At 45.5% G+C, this 16,573-nt stretch overlaps 1 protein-coding gene and 1 long non-coding RNA gene across 4 annotated transcripts in view; one reads left to right on the forward strand and one right to left on the reverse strand.

Moving 5' to 3' along the window:
- The first annotated feature begins 5,356 nt into the window (after window positions 1–5,356).
- Window positions 5,357–7,742, forward strand: LOC124859159. The gene is made up of 2 exons (XR_007036020.1): window positions 5,357–6,177; window positions 6,271–7,742. It is a non-coding gene; the product is annotated as an uncharacterized LOC124859159 (long non-coding RNA).
- A 2,021-nt stretch (window positions 7,743–9,763) lies between these two features.
- tjap1 (tight junction associated protein 1 (peripheral)) overlaps window positions 9,764–16,573 on the reverse strand; it is a 35,776-nt gene continuing 28,966 nt past the window's right edge. For all 3 annotated transcript variants that reach the window (XM_047351502.1, XM_047351503.1, XM_047351504.1), the window contains 2 exons: window positions 15,362–16,036; window positions 9,764–12,698 (listed from right to left, as the gene is read on the reverse strand). In XM_047351502.1, the coding sequence (XP_047207458.1) occupies window positions 12,060–12,698; window positions 15,362–16,036 (1,314 nt within the window). In that variant the 3' untranslated portion in view covers window positions 9,764–12,059. The remainder of the gene's footprint in view (window positions 12,699–15,361; window positions 16,037–16,573) is intronic.

Consider the following 16,573-nt stretch of genomic DNA (forward strand, 5'->3'; position numbering starts at 1 on the left):
ACAAATGGCTGAAATGAGCTTCCTCCGTAGGGTGGTCGGGCACTCCCTCAGAGATAGGGTGAGGAGCTCGGCCATCTGGGAGGAGCTCAGAGTAGAGCCGCTGCTCCTCCACATCGAGAGGAGCCAGTTGAGGTGGCTCGGGCATCTATACCGGATGCCTCCTGGACGCCTTCCTTGGGAGGTGTTCCAGGCACGTCCCACCGGGAGGAGGCCCAGGGGACGGCCCAGGACACGCTGGAGGGATTATGTCTCTCGGCTGGCCTGGGAACGCCTTGGGCTCCACCCGGAGGAGCTGGAGGAGGTGTCTGGAGAGAGGGATGTCTGGGCGTCTCTGCTGAGTCTGCTGTCCCTGCGACCCGGTCCTGGATAAAGTGGAAGACCATCGACCCTTTACCGTCGCCTTACTGGGCTGGTATTCACAGGACAACCCTTAACAGACCAAAATATTATTTAATAAAATATTACAGTATTAATATTAAATATTAAATAATCAGATTCATAATCACAACAGATCTAATGTTCAATAAAGCCAGTTTATATGACTTAGTTATTGATATTAACTCTGTGTCTGGTTGTACCTGACAGTTTATGGCTTTCATTGATTGTTTATTAGTGTCTCTTATCCTTTTAGCTTTGTTCTTTCTGTCACATATAAGCACAGAGATTTTACAATTATCTCCTATTAGGGGCCCAAGTTCTTCCTGGACATGATCATTTCTGATAGAGTTACCACTGGAGTCCAGACTGTATCACAGAGAAGTGATTTGAAGGTCCTGATTAGGAGGAGATAGATTAGGAGGTGGTGGAGCTCTGCAGCATTTGGAAGATGTTGGTTTAGTAGCAGGTCCTCGGCCACGGGGGGTGTTGAATGGAGAAGATGTCAGAACCATTTGGGTCCTGATCTTAAGAGCTCCTTTCATGTTATCAGAATCCAGTAAAGCAAAAAGCGGGCTCAGTGGGGAGATGGGAGTTCTGTACGGTCTGGGTCGGGGTGAGGGGGGTTTACCAGGGGGTCGGTCTGGGTTTGGGAGGAGGGGTGTGTAACGGGGAGGTCCATTTCTCCTGTGGATTTCAACAGGGAGACCTTTTGAGATGACCTCTCTTTCTCAGCCAACTGGTTGGTTGTTTCTGCTGCAGCTGTTGGAGGCAGCGTTATCATTGTTGTTGATACTCCATGTGTTAGCAGATTTAACTTTACAGCAGTACTTTGACCCGTTATTCATTCTTAATCTGATGGAGAAATAACTTCATGCAGACTCGATTTTCAGCTTGGAGTGGAGAAGCAGAGATCCCTTCTGCTTTCACTCCATTTTATTAACTATCACAAATCACAGAACAACAACATGCTTCATTGGCTATTCAATTAACATATCACTTCCTTTACTGACTTATGGAAATAAAAGCTTACACATATTTATACAACCGGGAGCATAAACCTTAACACCATGTTCTCTGCTGAAGGTTGAAGCTGCTGGCGGATTATTTACTGAATAGAAGAGATTAGATGTGAGACGTTTGGCTCCTGGCTTGTTCAAACAGAAACCATCTTGCTTGAAGAGTTGTCTTTTTTCCCAAAAAATCTTAAAGTTGTCCATGAAGTTCACAGGTGTGGTAGCACATGTTTTATTCAACCACTTATTAATCATCAGAAGTCTGGAAAAAATCTCATCTCAGAAAATCGGTGCAAAGGGTCCGCTGAGAAACACCTTGATATTGAGACCTCCAATAATATTCAGAAGACGAGTGAAATCCTCCTTCAATCCTTCTGATTTTTTCTTAGCCACGTCATCCATGGCTCCACAGTGTATAATAAGGTTTTCTAGAGACGAACGCTTTTCTGTGATTGCAAGAATATTCTCTGAGATATCAGACACCATGTTACTGGTACCAATCATAACTTCTTGTTGCAGAAGTTTTTAATCCCATCCACAGCTGTGTTGCTCACTATTAAGGTTCTTGGTCTGGTGGGGCACTTTTTCTCTGGCAGCTTAGGAGAAAACTGTTTAGAATGAAGGTTGTTCTCAAACCTTTTATTGTTCTCAGAAGATGGATCATTTTCCTGGTTTTCATTCTGTAGTGGAGCAAATCTGTTCTGGAGAAGAACTCCATTATTTCCAGCTGTCTCACTCCTATCAGTTATTGTGACAGCAGCTCGCTGTCGAAGTCTCCTTTTCTCAGGGGAAACGGGGACATTTCTCTGTAATTCTGGCCATTTTAATTTATTTAATTGCTGAGATCTTCCAGTGAGTCGTCCACCTTGATTTTTTGGGCATGCCCCTAAAACATGCCAGGGGGGTCTGCTGGTAGGTTTATTCTCAGTGTTCTGATTGCCGGCTGAGTTGTTGAGCTGACTGTCACTGTTTGGGATCACAGGCAGAGTTGAATCATCGTTGTACCTCATATTCACCTCCACATTCACTTCTAGTCCATGGATTTTCATCTCCAAAACAGACAGTTTCTGTAAGAGTTTGTTGAAGTCCTCTGTGGTGAAGGGAGGCTTTTTGTGCTGATTAGGTGGCGTCAACTTGTCCTTCTTTCGAGTTTGATTATAGAAACATCAAAATCCTTTAGAAAAAAAATAAAAATAATAATCCTTGGGAGTCGCTGGTAGAAAGTTGTTTTAGTCCAATATTTCCGTGTTATTGTTCAACATGATGTTGCAAACAATTTATATTATCTGGGGAATCGTTATGTTTGTGATTATATTGATGCCGGGCGTCTTGACAGTATTTAAACATGGCCTGACCTTCAGAGCCAGCTCCACATCCTGTGAAAATTCATTTTCACTCTTAAAAATGTCCTCACAGAACATCGCCAAAGTATGCTTCAACCCCATGTCAATCTGATCCAGCTGGCTTTTAAGAAGGGTTAGGGCGTGTTTGTCAGTGCACGTGTTCAATTCAATTCAGTTTATTTATATAGCGGCAAGTCACAACACATGTCGTCTCAAGGTTCTTCACAACAGTCAGGTACATACATTCCAGTTAATCCTAACCATTGAACAGTTCAGTCAGATTCAGTTATTTATTCAAATTGGATAAAAAGTTTTTCTATCTAAGGAAACCCAGCAGATTGCATCCAGTCAGTGACTTGCAGCATTCACTCCTCCTGGATGAGCATGTAGAGACAGTGGACAGTCACTGGTGTTGACTTTGCAGCAATCCCTCATACTGAGCATGCATGTAGCGACAGTGGAGAGGAAAAACTCCCTTTTAACAGGAAGAAACCTCCAGCAGAACCAGAACCAGGCTCAGTGTGAGCGACCATCTGCCACGACCGACTGGAGGTTTGAGAGAACAGAGCAGAGACACAAAGAGAACAAAGAAGCACTGATCCAGGAGTACTTTCTATGGGAAGGAAAAGTAAATGTTAATGGATGTAGCTCCATTAGTCGTTTCATCTAGAAAGAAAGAACAGATAAACTCTGAGCCAGTTTTCAAGGTTAGAGTCTGAAAGAGAGAACATAGAGTTAGTTACAGTAGAAGCTCAGTCAGTAGCCATGTCTAGGAGAGAGAAAGGGTTAAACACTGAAAGACAGGGCTATGTGGATCATCTGTAGAGGGTGAGCATTAAGTTGTTACCAGCAGAAGCTCGGACGATGCCCCTCTCCAGAAAGGTGTCACAGGTAGACACAGAGTCAGGCCAGGTGTAGCTTCTAGGAAGAGAAAAGAGAGAACAAAGTTAAAAGCTGAAATAACAGCAAATAATGCAAAATTGGAGAGTAGTATGAGAATGTAGCGAAGAGAGTGAAAGTGGTCATTATGTCCTCCAGCAGTCTAAGATGCTGTGTTTTTCAGTGCGACTTTGGAGACAATCTGCTGTGTTCATTGTGAAACCTAAAGGTATACTGGTCTGGTTTGACGTTCAGCTGAATATCAAACCAGTTTGACCGGATGGGGTAAGAACGCTGTCAGAAACAATGTGTGTAAATACAGAAATGTGTGCATATTAGTCAATAGTTGTGCATAAGTAAAATCCAAAAGAGGTTTTGTATATTTTCTCTATAAGAAGACACATTAAATGTTACAGCTTCAAGAAATTACAAACACAAAGTTTAAGTTTACAGTTGTGGTTTATTCTTTATGAATACAATATGCGAACCACCAGCAGAAGAAGAAGCAGCAGCAGCACAAAGATGATGGACCAAGAGCATATATTAACGACATTAAGACGTTACATGGGTTGGACAATGAAAGTGAAACACCTGTCATTTTAGTGTGGGAGGTTTCATGGCTAAACTGGACCAGCCTGGTAGCCAGTCTTCATTGATTGCACATTGCACCAGTAAGAGCAGAGTGTGAAGGTTCAATTAGCAGGGTAAGAGCACAGTTTTGCTCAAAATATTGAAATGTACACAACATTATGGGTGACATACCAGAGTTCAAAAGAGGACAAATTGTTGGTGCACGTCTTGCTGGTGCATCTGTGACCAAGACAGCAAGTCTTTGTGATGTATCAAGAGCCACGGTATCCAGGGTAATGTCAGCATACCACCAAGAAGGATGAACCACATCCAACAGGATTAACTGTGGACGCAAGAGGAAGCTGTCTGAAAGGGATGTTCGGGTGCTAACCCGGATTGTATCCAAAAACCATAAAACCATGGCTGCCCAAATCACGGCAGAATTAAATGTGCACCTCAACTCTCCTGTTTCCACCAGAACTGTTCATCAGGAGCTCCACAGGGTCAATATACACGGCCGGGCTGCTATAGCCAAACCTTTGGTCACTCATGCCAATGCCAAACGTTGGTTTCAATGGTGCAAGGAGCGCAAATCTTGGGCTGTGGACAATGTGAAACATGTATTGTTCTCTGATGAGTCCACCTTTACTGTTTTCCCCACATCCAGGAGAGTTACGGTGTGGAGAAGCCCCAAAGAAGCGTACCACCCAGACTGTTGCATGCCCAGAGTGAAGCATGGGGGTGGATCAGTGATGGTTTGGGCTGCCATATCATGGCATTCCCTTGGCCCAATACTTGTGCTAGATGGGCGCGTCACTGCCAAGGACTACAGAACCATTCTTGAGGACCATGTGCATCCAATGGTTCAAACATTGTATCCTGAAGGTGGTGCCGTGTATCAGGATGACAATGCACCAATACACACAGCAAGACTGGTGAAAGATTGGTTTGATGAACATGAAAGTGAAGTTGAACATCTCCCATGGCCTGCACAGTCACCAGATCTAAATATTATTGAGCCACTTTGGGGTGTTTTGGAGGAGCGAGTCAGGAAACGTTTTCCTCCACCAGGATCACATAGTGACCTGGCCACTATCCTGCAAGAAGAATGGCTTAAAATCCCTCTGACCACTGTGCAGGACTTGTAGATGTCATTCCCAAGACGAATTGATGCTGTATTGGCCGCAAAAGGAGGCCCTACACCATACTAATTAATTATTGTGGTCTAAAACCAGGTGTTTCACTTTCATTGTCCAACCCCTGTATATAAACTTTTTAACATTACCTGACTTTGTACCAGTTTCTTGTTCCGTCATCTTTGCGCTAATGCTGCTTCTTCTTCTTCTGCTGGTGGTTCGTAACAAATTCAGAGGTGCATAGCGCCACCTACTGTACATCATTATATAACTCCACCCACTATATTATGTTTTAGTTTTGTATTTCATAAAAATAAGAAGAATGCTTTATTTATAATACTGTTGATTCCTCCGTATCTCCCCTCTGTTCCTAATATTCCTTTTAGACTGAATTATCTTCCATTCCGGCGCTACGTTAACTGGCGGTGAGGAGTGTGACGGCGCAACACGAATCGACTAACTCTGTGCTCCACTAACCAGCCTGAGATCACGTGACACCAAGTCTCTGATGTAAATTCGTATTTTCATAGAAAAGAAATCGTATTCACAAACTGTTATAGCATTCTTCTCTTTGCATAAAAATACTTCTTTCAACCTTGTTCCTTAATCCAGACAAATGGAGAACACAAGCAGTACTCCTCCCATCCTATTTGGTTCTTGGCAGCCTTCCTGACCAGGTTCTGTCTGGTCCTTGACCTGTTGAGAACAAATGTCAAGTTTTTGTAAGGTCACTGTGGTTTCATATTTTCTCCTTAGCTAAAGGGTGCACAAGTTAGAAACATCCAGGAGAACCTCTGATCTTGATATCGGCTCCAGAGGAACCGAAGGCAGGTCTGAAGACTGGAAGTTTAACTGAAGGTGAGTCAATAAATGGAAAACAAGCAGATGCACCTTTTATTTTCATTCTAACAGGTTAGTGTTCAGTTCAACACAGTAAATTTCACATTAAAGGTGAAAAGGTCTCTAGAGGAATCTTGAGGAACCTGACAGAACACCGAAGAACCCAGTAGAAAGGTTGGGATCCAACAGGTATGGTTTCTTTCACGAGAAATCCTACAGGTGGCCCGAGAAACCCAATAAGGCTCTTTTCCTTCCAGAGTACCTGGAGAACCTCACAGGGATTTGAAGGAACCAACATCCAACAAAGATCTTCTTGAGCCTAAACAGAACCCCAAGAACTCTTCTAGACTGTGAACTGTTCTAAACTTCTGGGAAGAAAGTGAACCAACAGGACTTCACTGACATTTCACAATGAACCCAGTTTCAGGTGATTTCTTACCTGCTCAGATGAATCCTATCAATCACCTGGATGCCAGATGTCTTGGAGGTTCAGAGGGAAACCCAGAGGCGAAGCTACATTTAAAATATTTTATTTGTTTTAAAATATACATCGTTTCCAAACTGAGAAAATAAAACCATTGTTAGAGTTCTAACAGTCAGAGATTTCTCCACAACAGGAAGTGAAACAGAAACCAACCTGCTGCTCCTGCTGAGGTCGGCCAGGTGAGAGGCAGCACCTGCGGGTGGAGAGCCCGGAGGCGGGGCTAAAATCCCCTGAATGTTGGGTTTCAATGTTCTTGTGTCCTCAGGTGAGTCTTTAACCTCCACGGAGGCCCTCAGCTCAGTGAACGTCAGTTTGAGGTTCACTCAAACGTCAAGATGGAAAAATGTGAAAACAGACAATTTAACATGTTCATCGGGTGCAAAAAGTTCAAACACAGAACCAGAACACTCAAGACCAAAAACACTCGAACGCATCACACTGCTTCAGTCTGGATCATCAAATATAAAACCAGAACACTGTGATGACTGAAACATCTAAATGCCTTACACTTCCTCAGTCTAGCTAACATGCTGAGCTGATTTCAGACTCTACCTTCTGGAGATGCTTCGTGGAGACACCGAGAACGTCTCACAGTGAGACGGACCAAACGAGGAAAGTTTTGACCTGCAGGCTGAGACCTTCAACCAGAACTCTCAACCTCCATCATTAACTGCTGGATAACAGTACATGGCTCTGATCAGTTGATGTTCAAAAAAGGTTCTGGAACACTTCAGTACTTTTCATTTTTCCTTCGGTCTATGCAGAACGGCTTCAAAACACTATTCAAATGATATTAAGGCTAAACTGGATCATTCTGGTGCAGATGGGATCGGGTTTCTTTAGACTTTCATCGTCAACCATCTAATTTATCAATGTTCCATCTGAGAAAAAGTAAAATGAAAAAGATCTTTTCAAGGTTTGGAAATGTGTATTTGGGTGAAGAAGAACGTTTCTGATGATTGGTAAACCTCAGGGTTGTGTACTGGATCCTCCACTGTTTTAGTTTTTATATTAATGACTTTCCTGACGTTTGCTCACCTAATAAGACCTGTCATGTTAATAATACTGCTGTAAATTTATAATAAATATACAACTGTTACATTGGTGTATATCTACAATACCATCAACATATCTGTGAATACAGCCGCATCGTTGGTGTGAGAATGAAACAAAAACTCAGAGGACAACGCAGATGTTATAGCAGCAGGTAAGAACCGAGCTGGACTTAGGGCAACATGGGTCAAATTCATACAATCACTTTATACTGAACAGAATTATCTAACTTTGGAGAATGTGGTAAACTATGCAAATGTTTTAAAAATATTTAGCCTGGTACTACACCCCAGAGACTTTGTTACAGAAGAACCTGTGAGGGTGAGATGTAACCAGAGGAGAATCCAACACCTCAGGTATCGTCTTACTTCTGATCTGATCAGTTTCTGCAGTTCTCCTCTCTGCTCTGAATAGAGTTCTGCTGTTGGAAAAGAGAATAAGGATGAAGATGGAGGAGGAACGATGAAGATGACCTTCCCACAGTTTCCAAAGTTGCACGAGACACGGCGTTAAGTCTATTTATACACTTCTCTCCTTTCAGACTTTCCAAGCGTCACATGACTCGTATGAAATATTAAACACACACTCAGGAGGGTCTGTGTGTCTCTGTAAGGACCCGCAGCTGAAGTTTAGCTGGTTCTGACCCAGAAACAGCTCAGGTCTGTGAGAACTGAGGAACACATATAATCAGGTAGCTCATAACTGACTGTGACCTTAGAAAGACCAGAAGACAATCTGAAGATGGAAAAAATGAATAATTTAACAGCAGCTGATGAAGAGAAGGAGAATGAGGAGGTGGGGCGGTGTGGTTCTGAGTGGGGCGTTGAGGCGCTGCAAAATGAGCGGGTTCTGCCTCAGAGACCAGCTGATCCTGGGAGGAACAGCTCAGCTCTCTATTGATGCTTTTATTTTGAAGAACTCAGATGTTTCTGCAGATCATCTAGCAGAAGATCCCAGAAAATGGAGTAAAATCACCGCTCAGCTAATCAGTTTGGAGTGCTGCGGTCCGTTGTTCTGTGGATCCTGAAACCTGATTCTGTTTGGGACAATAGATTCAGATTAAATGAGAATCTGATGTGAACAGCAGTAACAGGATCAGGTGATCATTTCCAGGACCAAACTGGACTTTCTGTGGGTGGACTCTGAACCTGAAACCACAGCCATGATGATGACATTAGAACAGATACCAGGACCTGCTTGCCTAACCAGAAACACCAAACCTGGATGTAGTGATGGACTCAGACCTGAACCTTCAGAGGAACATAAAGACAGTAACAAGGTCGGCCTTCTATCATCTAAAGAACATCTCCAGGATTAAAGGACTAATGTCTCAGCAGGACCTTGAAAAACTAATTCATGCGTTCATCTTTAGTAGAATTGATTACTGCAACGATGTCTTCACAGGTCTGCCTAGAAAGTGGATCAGACAGCTGTAGTTGATCCAGAACGCTGCTGCCCGCGTCCTCACTAGAACTAAGACAGTGGAGAACATCGGCCCGGTTCTAAAGTCCCTACACTGGTTCCCTGTAGCTCAGAGAATAGAGTTTAAAATACTTCTGTTAGTCTATAAATCACTGAATGGCTTAGCACCAAAATACATTACAGACTTGTTGTCAGTGGATCAACCACCCAGACCTCTCAGGTCTTCTGGCTCAAATCTACTCTGCAGAACCAGAACCAGAACCAAACATGGAGAAGCAGCTTTTAGTTCTTATGCTCCACTAATCTGGAATAAACTCCCAGAAAACTGTAAAAGCGCTGAAACCGTTCATCAGAGAACTGGAGCCAAAGTGACTGGATGAGCCTCAGAACCTTCTGGTGTCTTCTCATGTAAATGGTTCTCAGGAACATCTGCTGTTACGAAACGTTTCTGAGAAAAATGAACCGATTCAGTCAGAACCTTGGTGACCAGGTTTGGCTGAGGGGCTGTTTTGACTTCTTCTACCTTGTAAAATATGAAGAACCTGGATGATAAATCTTCTTCCTCAGGCATCTAAACAGGTTAAAACTGGAGTGTTTCAGGCAGAACGGGACCCATAATCACAGACTGGAGCAGAGCAGCAAACATTCAATCAGTGAATTCATTGGCACAAATAAAACTAAATATTCAACTTTTGTGAAAATAATTTTTGTATCTTCTGGACAGAAATTGAAATATGAGTTTATGATGTAAGAGGGAAACAGTGATCCATTAGTCCTGAAACCAAATGAATGGAGATCATTCATCATAGCTTCACAATGAAGCTTTACTCTGAACATTCAGTGACCAGTAATCAATCAGCTGATGGACCTCAGAGCGGATCAATACTCCGAGGATTCCTGGAAAAGCACAAAGTGTCGGATCAATCAGGGTCCTCGGTGAGTCACAATCAGGTCTGTGAGGAGGCAGTCCACATTTCATCTGGCGCCAGAGAAGGAGAACAATCTGAGCGCCGTCATCATACGGAAGCAGCAAGGTGCCAAAAACAGAGCTGTATTCCTCTTTCACACCACCAGGAGGCACTCTATCCTTCCAGCTCTAAATCAATAGTGTCAGCCTTCATTGTAATTCATCTGGTTCAGATCAGAAGACCAACTAGAAAGCTGTGTTTTTGGCACCAACAGGCTTCCGTACAATAAAGAAAAACATCAATAAATCCAAATCAAATAAAAATCTGTGATTCAAAGATCAATCAAAGATTTCACACAAAGACAAAAACAACAGAAATGATGGTTACATTCCAGGTGTGGAGAAGCTCCACCTACAGCCCCGCCCCCTGTGGGACAATCACTGTGTGGAGGGGGTGGAGTCAAATATCAACCAATCCATTGACTGAAATCATGACAGGAAACCAATGAGAGACATTAAAGTAAAAGTCTGCACATGAGCGGCGTCAAACTCACAACCTCTGGGATGGGAAGTGGGGGAGGCACAGAGTCCAAGTGTGTGTGAACAGGTGAGTGCGTCCAATTTATTCTATTCTTGATAAAAGCTCAAAAAAAGATCAGGAAAACAAGACATTTATATTGAGATAAACTCCGGGTTTCCGACATTGATCCAGATCTCGTTCTGATAATCAGAACCACTTCAGGCTGGAATTCAGGTTAAGGTGCCACCATCCCTGTCACCATGTGACCCTAACCCTCCAGATACAGCACAAATATACCTTACATCCAATCAGCTGCTGACAACACGAGGATGACCTTGATGTGGTCACATGACCAACAGTCATTCAGGGCTCCCCCTGTAGACTCAATGTCAGCTTCAGCACAAACTTTAAAGTTTGGTTTAAATGCAGTTAGTTTGCTCCAAGCAGCTTTACCCCCAAATAAAGGTCTATGTGGTTTTAGACCTGAGACCTTCCACCATGAATGTCTTTGCAGCTCAAAAGGCCTTAAACTTCCCCTAAAAGCCCGCTGCAGCCAATGGACCAGAAAGTGACCATCCTGAAACTGAGAGTAAACATCCAGAAAAGTTCATCTCCAGAAAACAAGCTCAACAATGGTGACATTATCTGAAAATAGAAAACTAATTTTCTCTTCATAAATCTAGAATCAATTCATTATCTAGAGGCAGCAAGATTTCAAGCTCCTTTCATCATAACAGTTTTATTATCCAAGATAAAGTATCGAGGTTATGTCTTTACCTCATAATCCCAAAGCAGTTTTGCTTCATTAACAGTTTCATTATATGAGCTTGTGATATTAATGGCATTATCTTCAGGCCTTATTATAGGACATTCAAGCTTGTTTTCTCGAAATAACATATCGGTACATTTAGAGATTTTGAAGTAGAAACCAGGACAAATGTTGACCTAACACTGATGACAAATTCCTAATAGCGACACTGAACCATGAAACAGGAATTAAGAAATTATCTCTGATCAATAAACCTGACCATACTCATGAAAAGCTGGAACACCTGAAACCTTGCAGGCAGCAGCACCCGGTCACATGACCCCCTCGGCAGCGCAGCACCCGGTCACATGACCCCCTCGGCAGCGCAGCACCCGGTCACATGACCCCCTCGGCAGCGCAGCACCCGGTCACATGACCCCCTCGGCAGCGCAGCACCCGGTCACATGACCCCCTCGGCAGCGCAGCACCCGGTCACATGACCCCCTCGGCAGCGCAGCACCCGACCACCCTCTCCACAGCTTTAATCAAACTGAAGGATTTGATAATTAGTTTTTCTGGATCCTGTTATTTGTTTGTGTAAACAGGAGGAAGGGACATCCGGGGTTGTTTTCAGATCAATTATAAGATGATCAAAGTCAGAGCCGCTCACCACAACACACACACTTGGGTCAGGCAACCTGCTCGGCATCATACAGTAAAGTATGGCTATTTCCTGGGTGGGTGGGGCTGGGTTCCATGGAGACAATCAGTCCAGCAGTGTGCCCTGCTCCTGGGCTCGGGTCAGACTGTCCTTGCGGTGCAGGTGGTGCACGCCCATCCTCTTGGGGCTCTTGATTGGCCGCTGGGGGCCTGGGACGGGGTCAAACTCCAAAAGGCGGGGTGAGATGACAGGGAGCTCATGTGGAAGTACATCTCTCTCTTCCGCTGAGCTGTCTTCCTCTTCTTCCTTCGTGTGGGCGTCTGCGGGGCCAGTTGCCACGGTAATGGCAGTGTCGGCACTGCCAGTTTCATCTTCCAGGTTCATCAGTAGCTGCTCCCCCTCCTCGGGGCCATTCCCGGCACCATAACGGCCTCCCCTGCTGTGCTGTACCTCCGTATCAGTGTCTGTATCCAAACTGGACCCACGGCTCGGTGTCCAGCTCCGTGCTGACGAGCCTTCCTCTCCGTCAGAGTATGCCGTTCTGTGGCGGTCCAAGGATGCCGAGGCCCCGCCACCTGCTGCCTGTCTCCTTGTCTGCAGCTCCTGCGCAGTCTGGCTGCTAAAAGATGTGCGGTGCATCACAGAACTCTCGCAAGAGGGCGCCATCTTCTCCACAAACATCCGCTGCCAGTTGGCGAGGAGGTCCTCCTCGGAACTGCCGGAGCTCGCTGGGACACTCTGCGCCTGCGGGGAACAGGAAAGTCAGGTAGTCAGGAATGTCACCCGTTCAAACTGGCAGAGAAATTAAACTGGTCCAGTAAACATGGATCATCATCAATATCACAGAAGAAAACACATTCATTGAATCCTCTGGTCACCAAAAGTACCTCTGTCTCCCCCTGGAGGTTCTGCAACCCTCACAGATCCTTTTCTGGTTCTGTTAAAGATTCTGGAACCCCGAAAGGACTTGTTTAGAACCTGCTAAAAGTTCTGAAACCCTCACAGGTCATTGCCTAGTTCATTTGAAGGTTCTGGAGTATTCAGAGGTTCTGCTGAAGTTCCAAAACCCTCAGAGGTTCTATTTAGTAACCCCTGAAAGTTTTGAAAGCCTCATATACCCCTTGTTTGATTCTGTTGACGGTCCTGGTGGGGGTTTCGTCAGTTCAAAAATCCTTATGCCGGGCTCACACTGAACACGGTGGAGCTGCGGTGCGGGCGCCGCAAGGAAACCAAATCATTAAAATAAACGTGTACACTCCCATCAGCCACGGTGCAGTACGGTTGCAGTTACCGACACCGTGTGGCTCAACAAAATGTTTCCACAAGAAGAAAGTTTGGCCGGACGCCACAGCGGCTTCTGTGTCAAGCTCTGGAATTTTAACAACCAAACAGGAAGCCAGATAGGAGAGAGTTCCGGTGAATTTCATAATAAAATCAACCCACCAACATATGCTAACTTGACTAGTGCAAACAAAACGACAAAAAACAGAAAAACAAGGAAACGGAGGTGCTATTTGAGGATAAAAAGGGATATTTATGCGCACAGATAACAGTTTGCTTAGAAAACGAAATTCATAGATGTTTTTACTCATTTAGAGAGATTGCAACAGACAGAAGCACTTTCCGCAGCCAGAGCTGTCGCTGGGCGCAGCGGCTTTCTGCGGCATGACCGCACCACGTTCAGTGTGAGCAAGGCATTAAAGCACAGGTGTCAAACTCCAGTTCAAAAGGGCCGGCATCCTGCTTCAGCACACCTGAATCCAATAACACGGTCATTAGCATCTGTAATGGTGCGTTCACACCAAACGCGATTTCTGCGAATTTTTCGCCTCATTTGTGTGCTTTTGTCCGCTTCACATTCCGCGTGAACTCCGCGTTGGCATTCGGCAACAAGCGGCAACGCTTCGCCGCGTCATCAAATAGGAGGAGCTTCCATCTGCTGCTTGCTGGTTTCAACTGAACATGGCGGACATGGATTTCACGGACCTAATTACGGTGTCTTACTTGTGGAGAGTCGAAAAACGCCACCGACATTAACGTCCCTGGGTTCACCAGATTCTTCAGGGACGGGAACAATTCGGAGATTACCACCACTTATTCCAGGAGCTGCGTCTGGATGACGGTCGATTTCAGCGGTACTTCCGTCTATCCAGGACCCAGTTCGAAGATCTGCTGTCCCACGTTGGGAGACGAATCGGCCTCCGGGACGCCAACTACCGGCGACCGCAGTGAAGCCAGCCCAAAGCCGGACACCGGACACTCAAGCTCCGCGGAGCCAGCGGCATCCAGCCCACGGCCGATCCGAGTCAGGCACCCAGATTTCTTCTAGCTGCTCTCTGTTGCTCCCTCTTCTGACGCGCGATGGTTCACTAAGGACCGTCAATAAGTTTCCGTACCAAACAATCGTGGAAAATCTGAGTGCCTGAATCGGATCAACCGTGAGCTAGATGCCGCTAACTCCGCGGAGCTTGAACATCCAACTTCAAACTAACTTCACCGCGGTTTATCGGTGCTGTATCCCCGCTGCTGAACGCCTGTCCATCTGTCTTCTGTGAGTAAATAAATCTCAGCTCAGTAATAAAAACAGCAGATTTTTAATGTCCACATCTCCTAAATATAAGATATTTGTGCCTAAACATAACCAGGCCAGATCCTTTCTGTACGTGTCTCAGTAAAAGTAATTATTTGAGTCATACAACTCTGGCTTGCTGCACACTGTCACTATGATCTGGTCCTTCACCCTACGTCACAGCCACATCCAGTCCCTGATTGGTTGACGCGACGCGAATTTAGGAAAAAGTTCAGATTTTTTAACTCGTCCATCGCGCCGCTCCGCTCCCGCTTCGCTTGCCGCGTCCTTCGCACCGCGCCGCTCCTGAACGCGCCTCTACAGAGGGATAACATGTAAATTGGCCGCTCCTTTCGCAGAAATCGCGTTTGGTGTGAACGCACCTTAAAACCTGACTGCATGCTGAGGAGGTCATTTAGCCATTTGATTCCGGTGTATTGGACAAGGGACAACTAAACGTCGCAGGATGAGGCTGTTGAAGACTGGTCTTTGACACCCATGCCTTGCAGAGTCTGTTCAGTTAAAAAATCCTCAGTGATTGGGTTTAGTTCTTATGAAAGCATTGGTCTGCTGAAGGTTCTGAAACCCCCAGAGATTTTGTTTGGTTCCCCTGCAGACTGTGGGACCCTCAGAGGAGCTGAGGAGACCCCATAATGTTTGCATGGTAACTATCAGGTTTTTAGAAGGATAAGACCAGCCCAGTCAAGCCGTAGAAGTTGAACTCTGGTCAAGTGATGGAGACCGGTATGAAGGTCCCCATCACACCAGTCATGTGACCGATTTTACTCTGATATCTGATTGGTCACACCCTGTGTGGAGGGGCGGGGCTTCTCCTTACCTGTGGGGGGCTGCTGAAAGGGCTTGACTGGGTGGAGAGCGGCTCACTGGTGGCATCCCGCTGTGATGGTGGCGTGTGCTGGTTGGCTCCGCCCCCACCCCCTGAGGAAGAGGAAGGGGCGGGGCTTCCTGGGGTGAGCCGCTCATCATCGTTCTGAACAAGACTCAGAGAGATGGCCTGCCTTGTGGCGTAGGTGCAGTTGGGCAGCGGCGAGTTCTTGGGGATCTTGACTTTGTCGTCAGACGAAAACTCAATGACCTTACGTCCTGGGAAGAGCGGGTGAGGTGGCGGCGGAGGCGGGTACGGGTTGAGCTTCTCAAAGGATGGCGCTCCGCCCATCTCCTCGTCTAGACTGCTCTGACTGCGACAGGAGCCGTTATGCTCCACCGCCTCCTGACCGCTGCTGTTCTCTCTGGCCTCTGCACCCGCCAAGTCTGTCATGTCCACGTGAACAAAGACGTCCTCAGCGACAGGTCGCCCACAGCTGCTGGACTGGGCTGAGTTTAGAACCAGTGGCTCAGGTTTCTCTAGGACGCGGGCGATGACCGAGGTCGGTACCACGTCTGCGTGTGTCAAACTGAGCGTGTCCGGGTCCTGACAGCCGGGGGCGGGACCTTGCTCTGGGAGGCTGCTCTTCATGTGTTTGTTCAGCATGTCCTGCAGCTCTGAGGGAAGCTGTACAACAAAGAGCCAATGAACAAAAATAAAACAGTGAAAAACAGATTTCATGTAGTCATTAATCTCACACACACACAGAGTTGCTGGCCCTATCTGTTGGCCTCACTGGACAATGAACAACATCTGGTCCACTCTGATCTCAGCTAACCTAAGTTCTGGAGAATGAAGAGATTTGGTCAACTTCTGCGTTGATTTAAAAACCAGCAGAATAACACGACGTAAAAAGCTCTCTCATTCCTCATTTCTGTTAGTCTGACCAGAAGCCCCTCCCTCTGGTCTCGGTGGTCCACACAGGAAGACCTCCTACCTCCAGAAATAACCATCCAATACAGTGGGGTCCAAACCTTTAGCCTCAGGGGCCAAACTGTGAAATAAAAGTACTTGTGGACTACAAAACAATTACATTTTATGAAATAAAGAATTCAATGCTAATTTTATCGCCTCAACAACAAATTATGGAATATTTTAAGTGGTCTGATTTTTGTAGAAAATGGATCATTTGTAAATCATTAAAGGACCAAAACATAAAAGACT

Source organism: Girardinichthys multiradiatus, chromosome 22 (assembly GCF_021462225.1).
Source record: "Girardinichthys multiradiatus isolate DD_20200921_A chromosome 22, DD_fGirMul_XY1, whole genome shotgun sequence".
In the NCBI taxonomy this organism is placed as follows: domain Eukaryota; kingdom Metazoa; phylum Chordata; class Actinopteri; order Cyprinodontiformes; family Goodeidae; genus Girardinichthys; species Girardinichthys multiradiatus.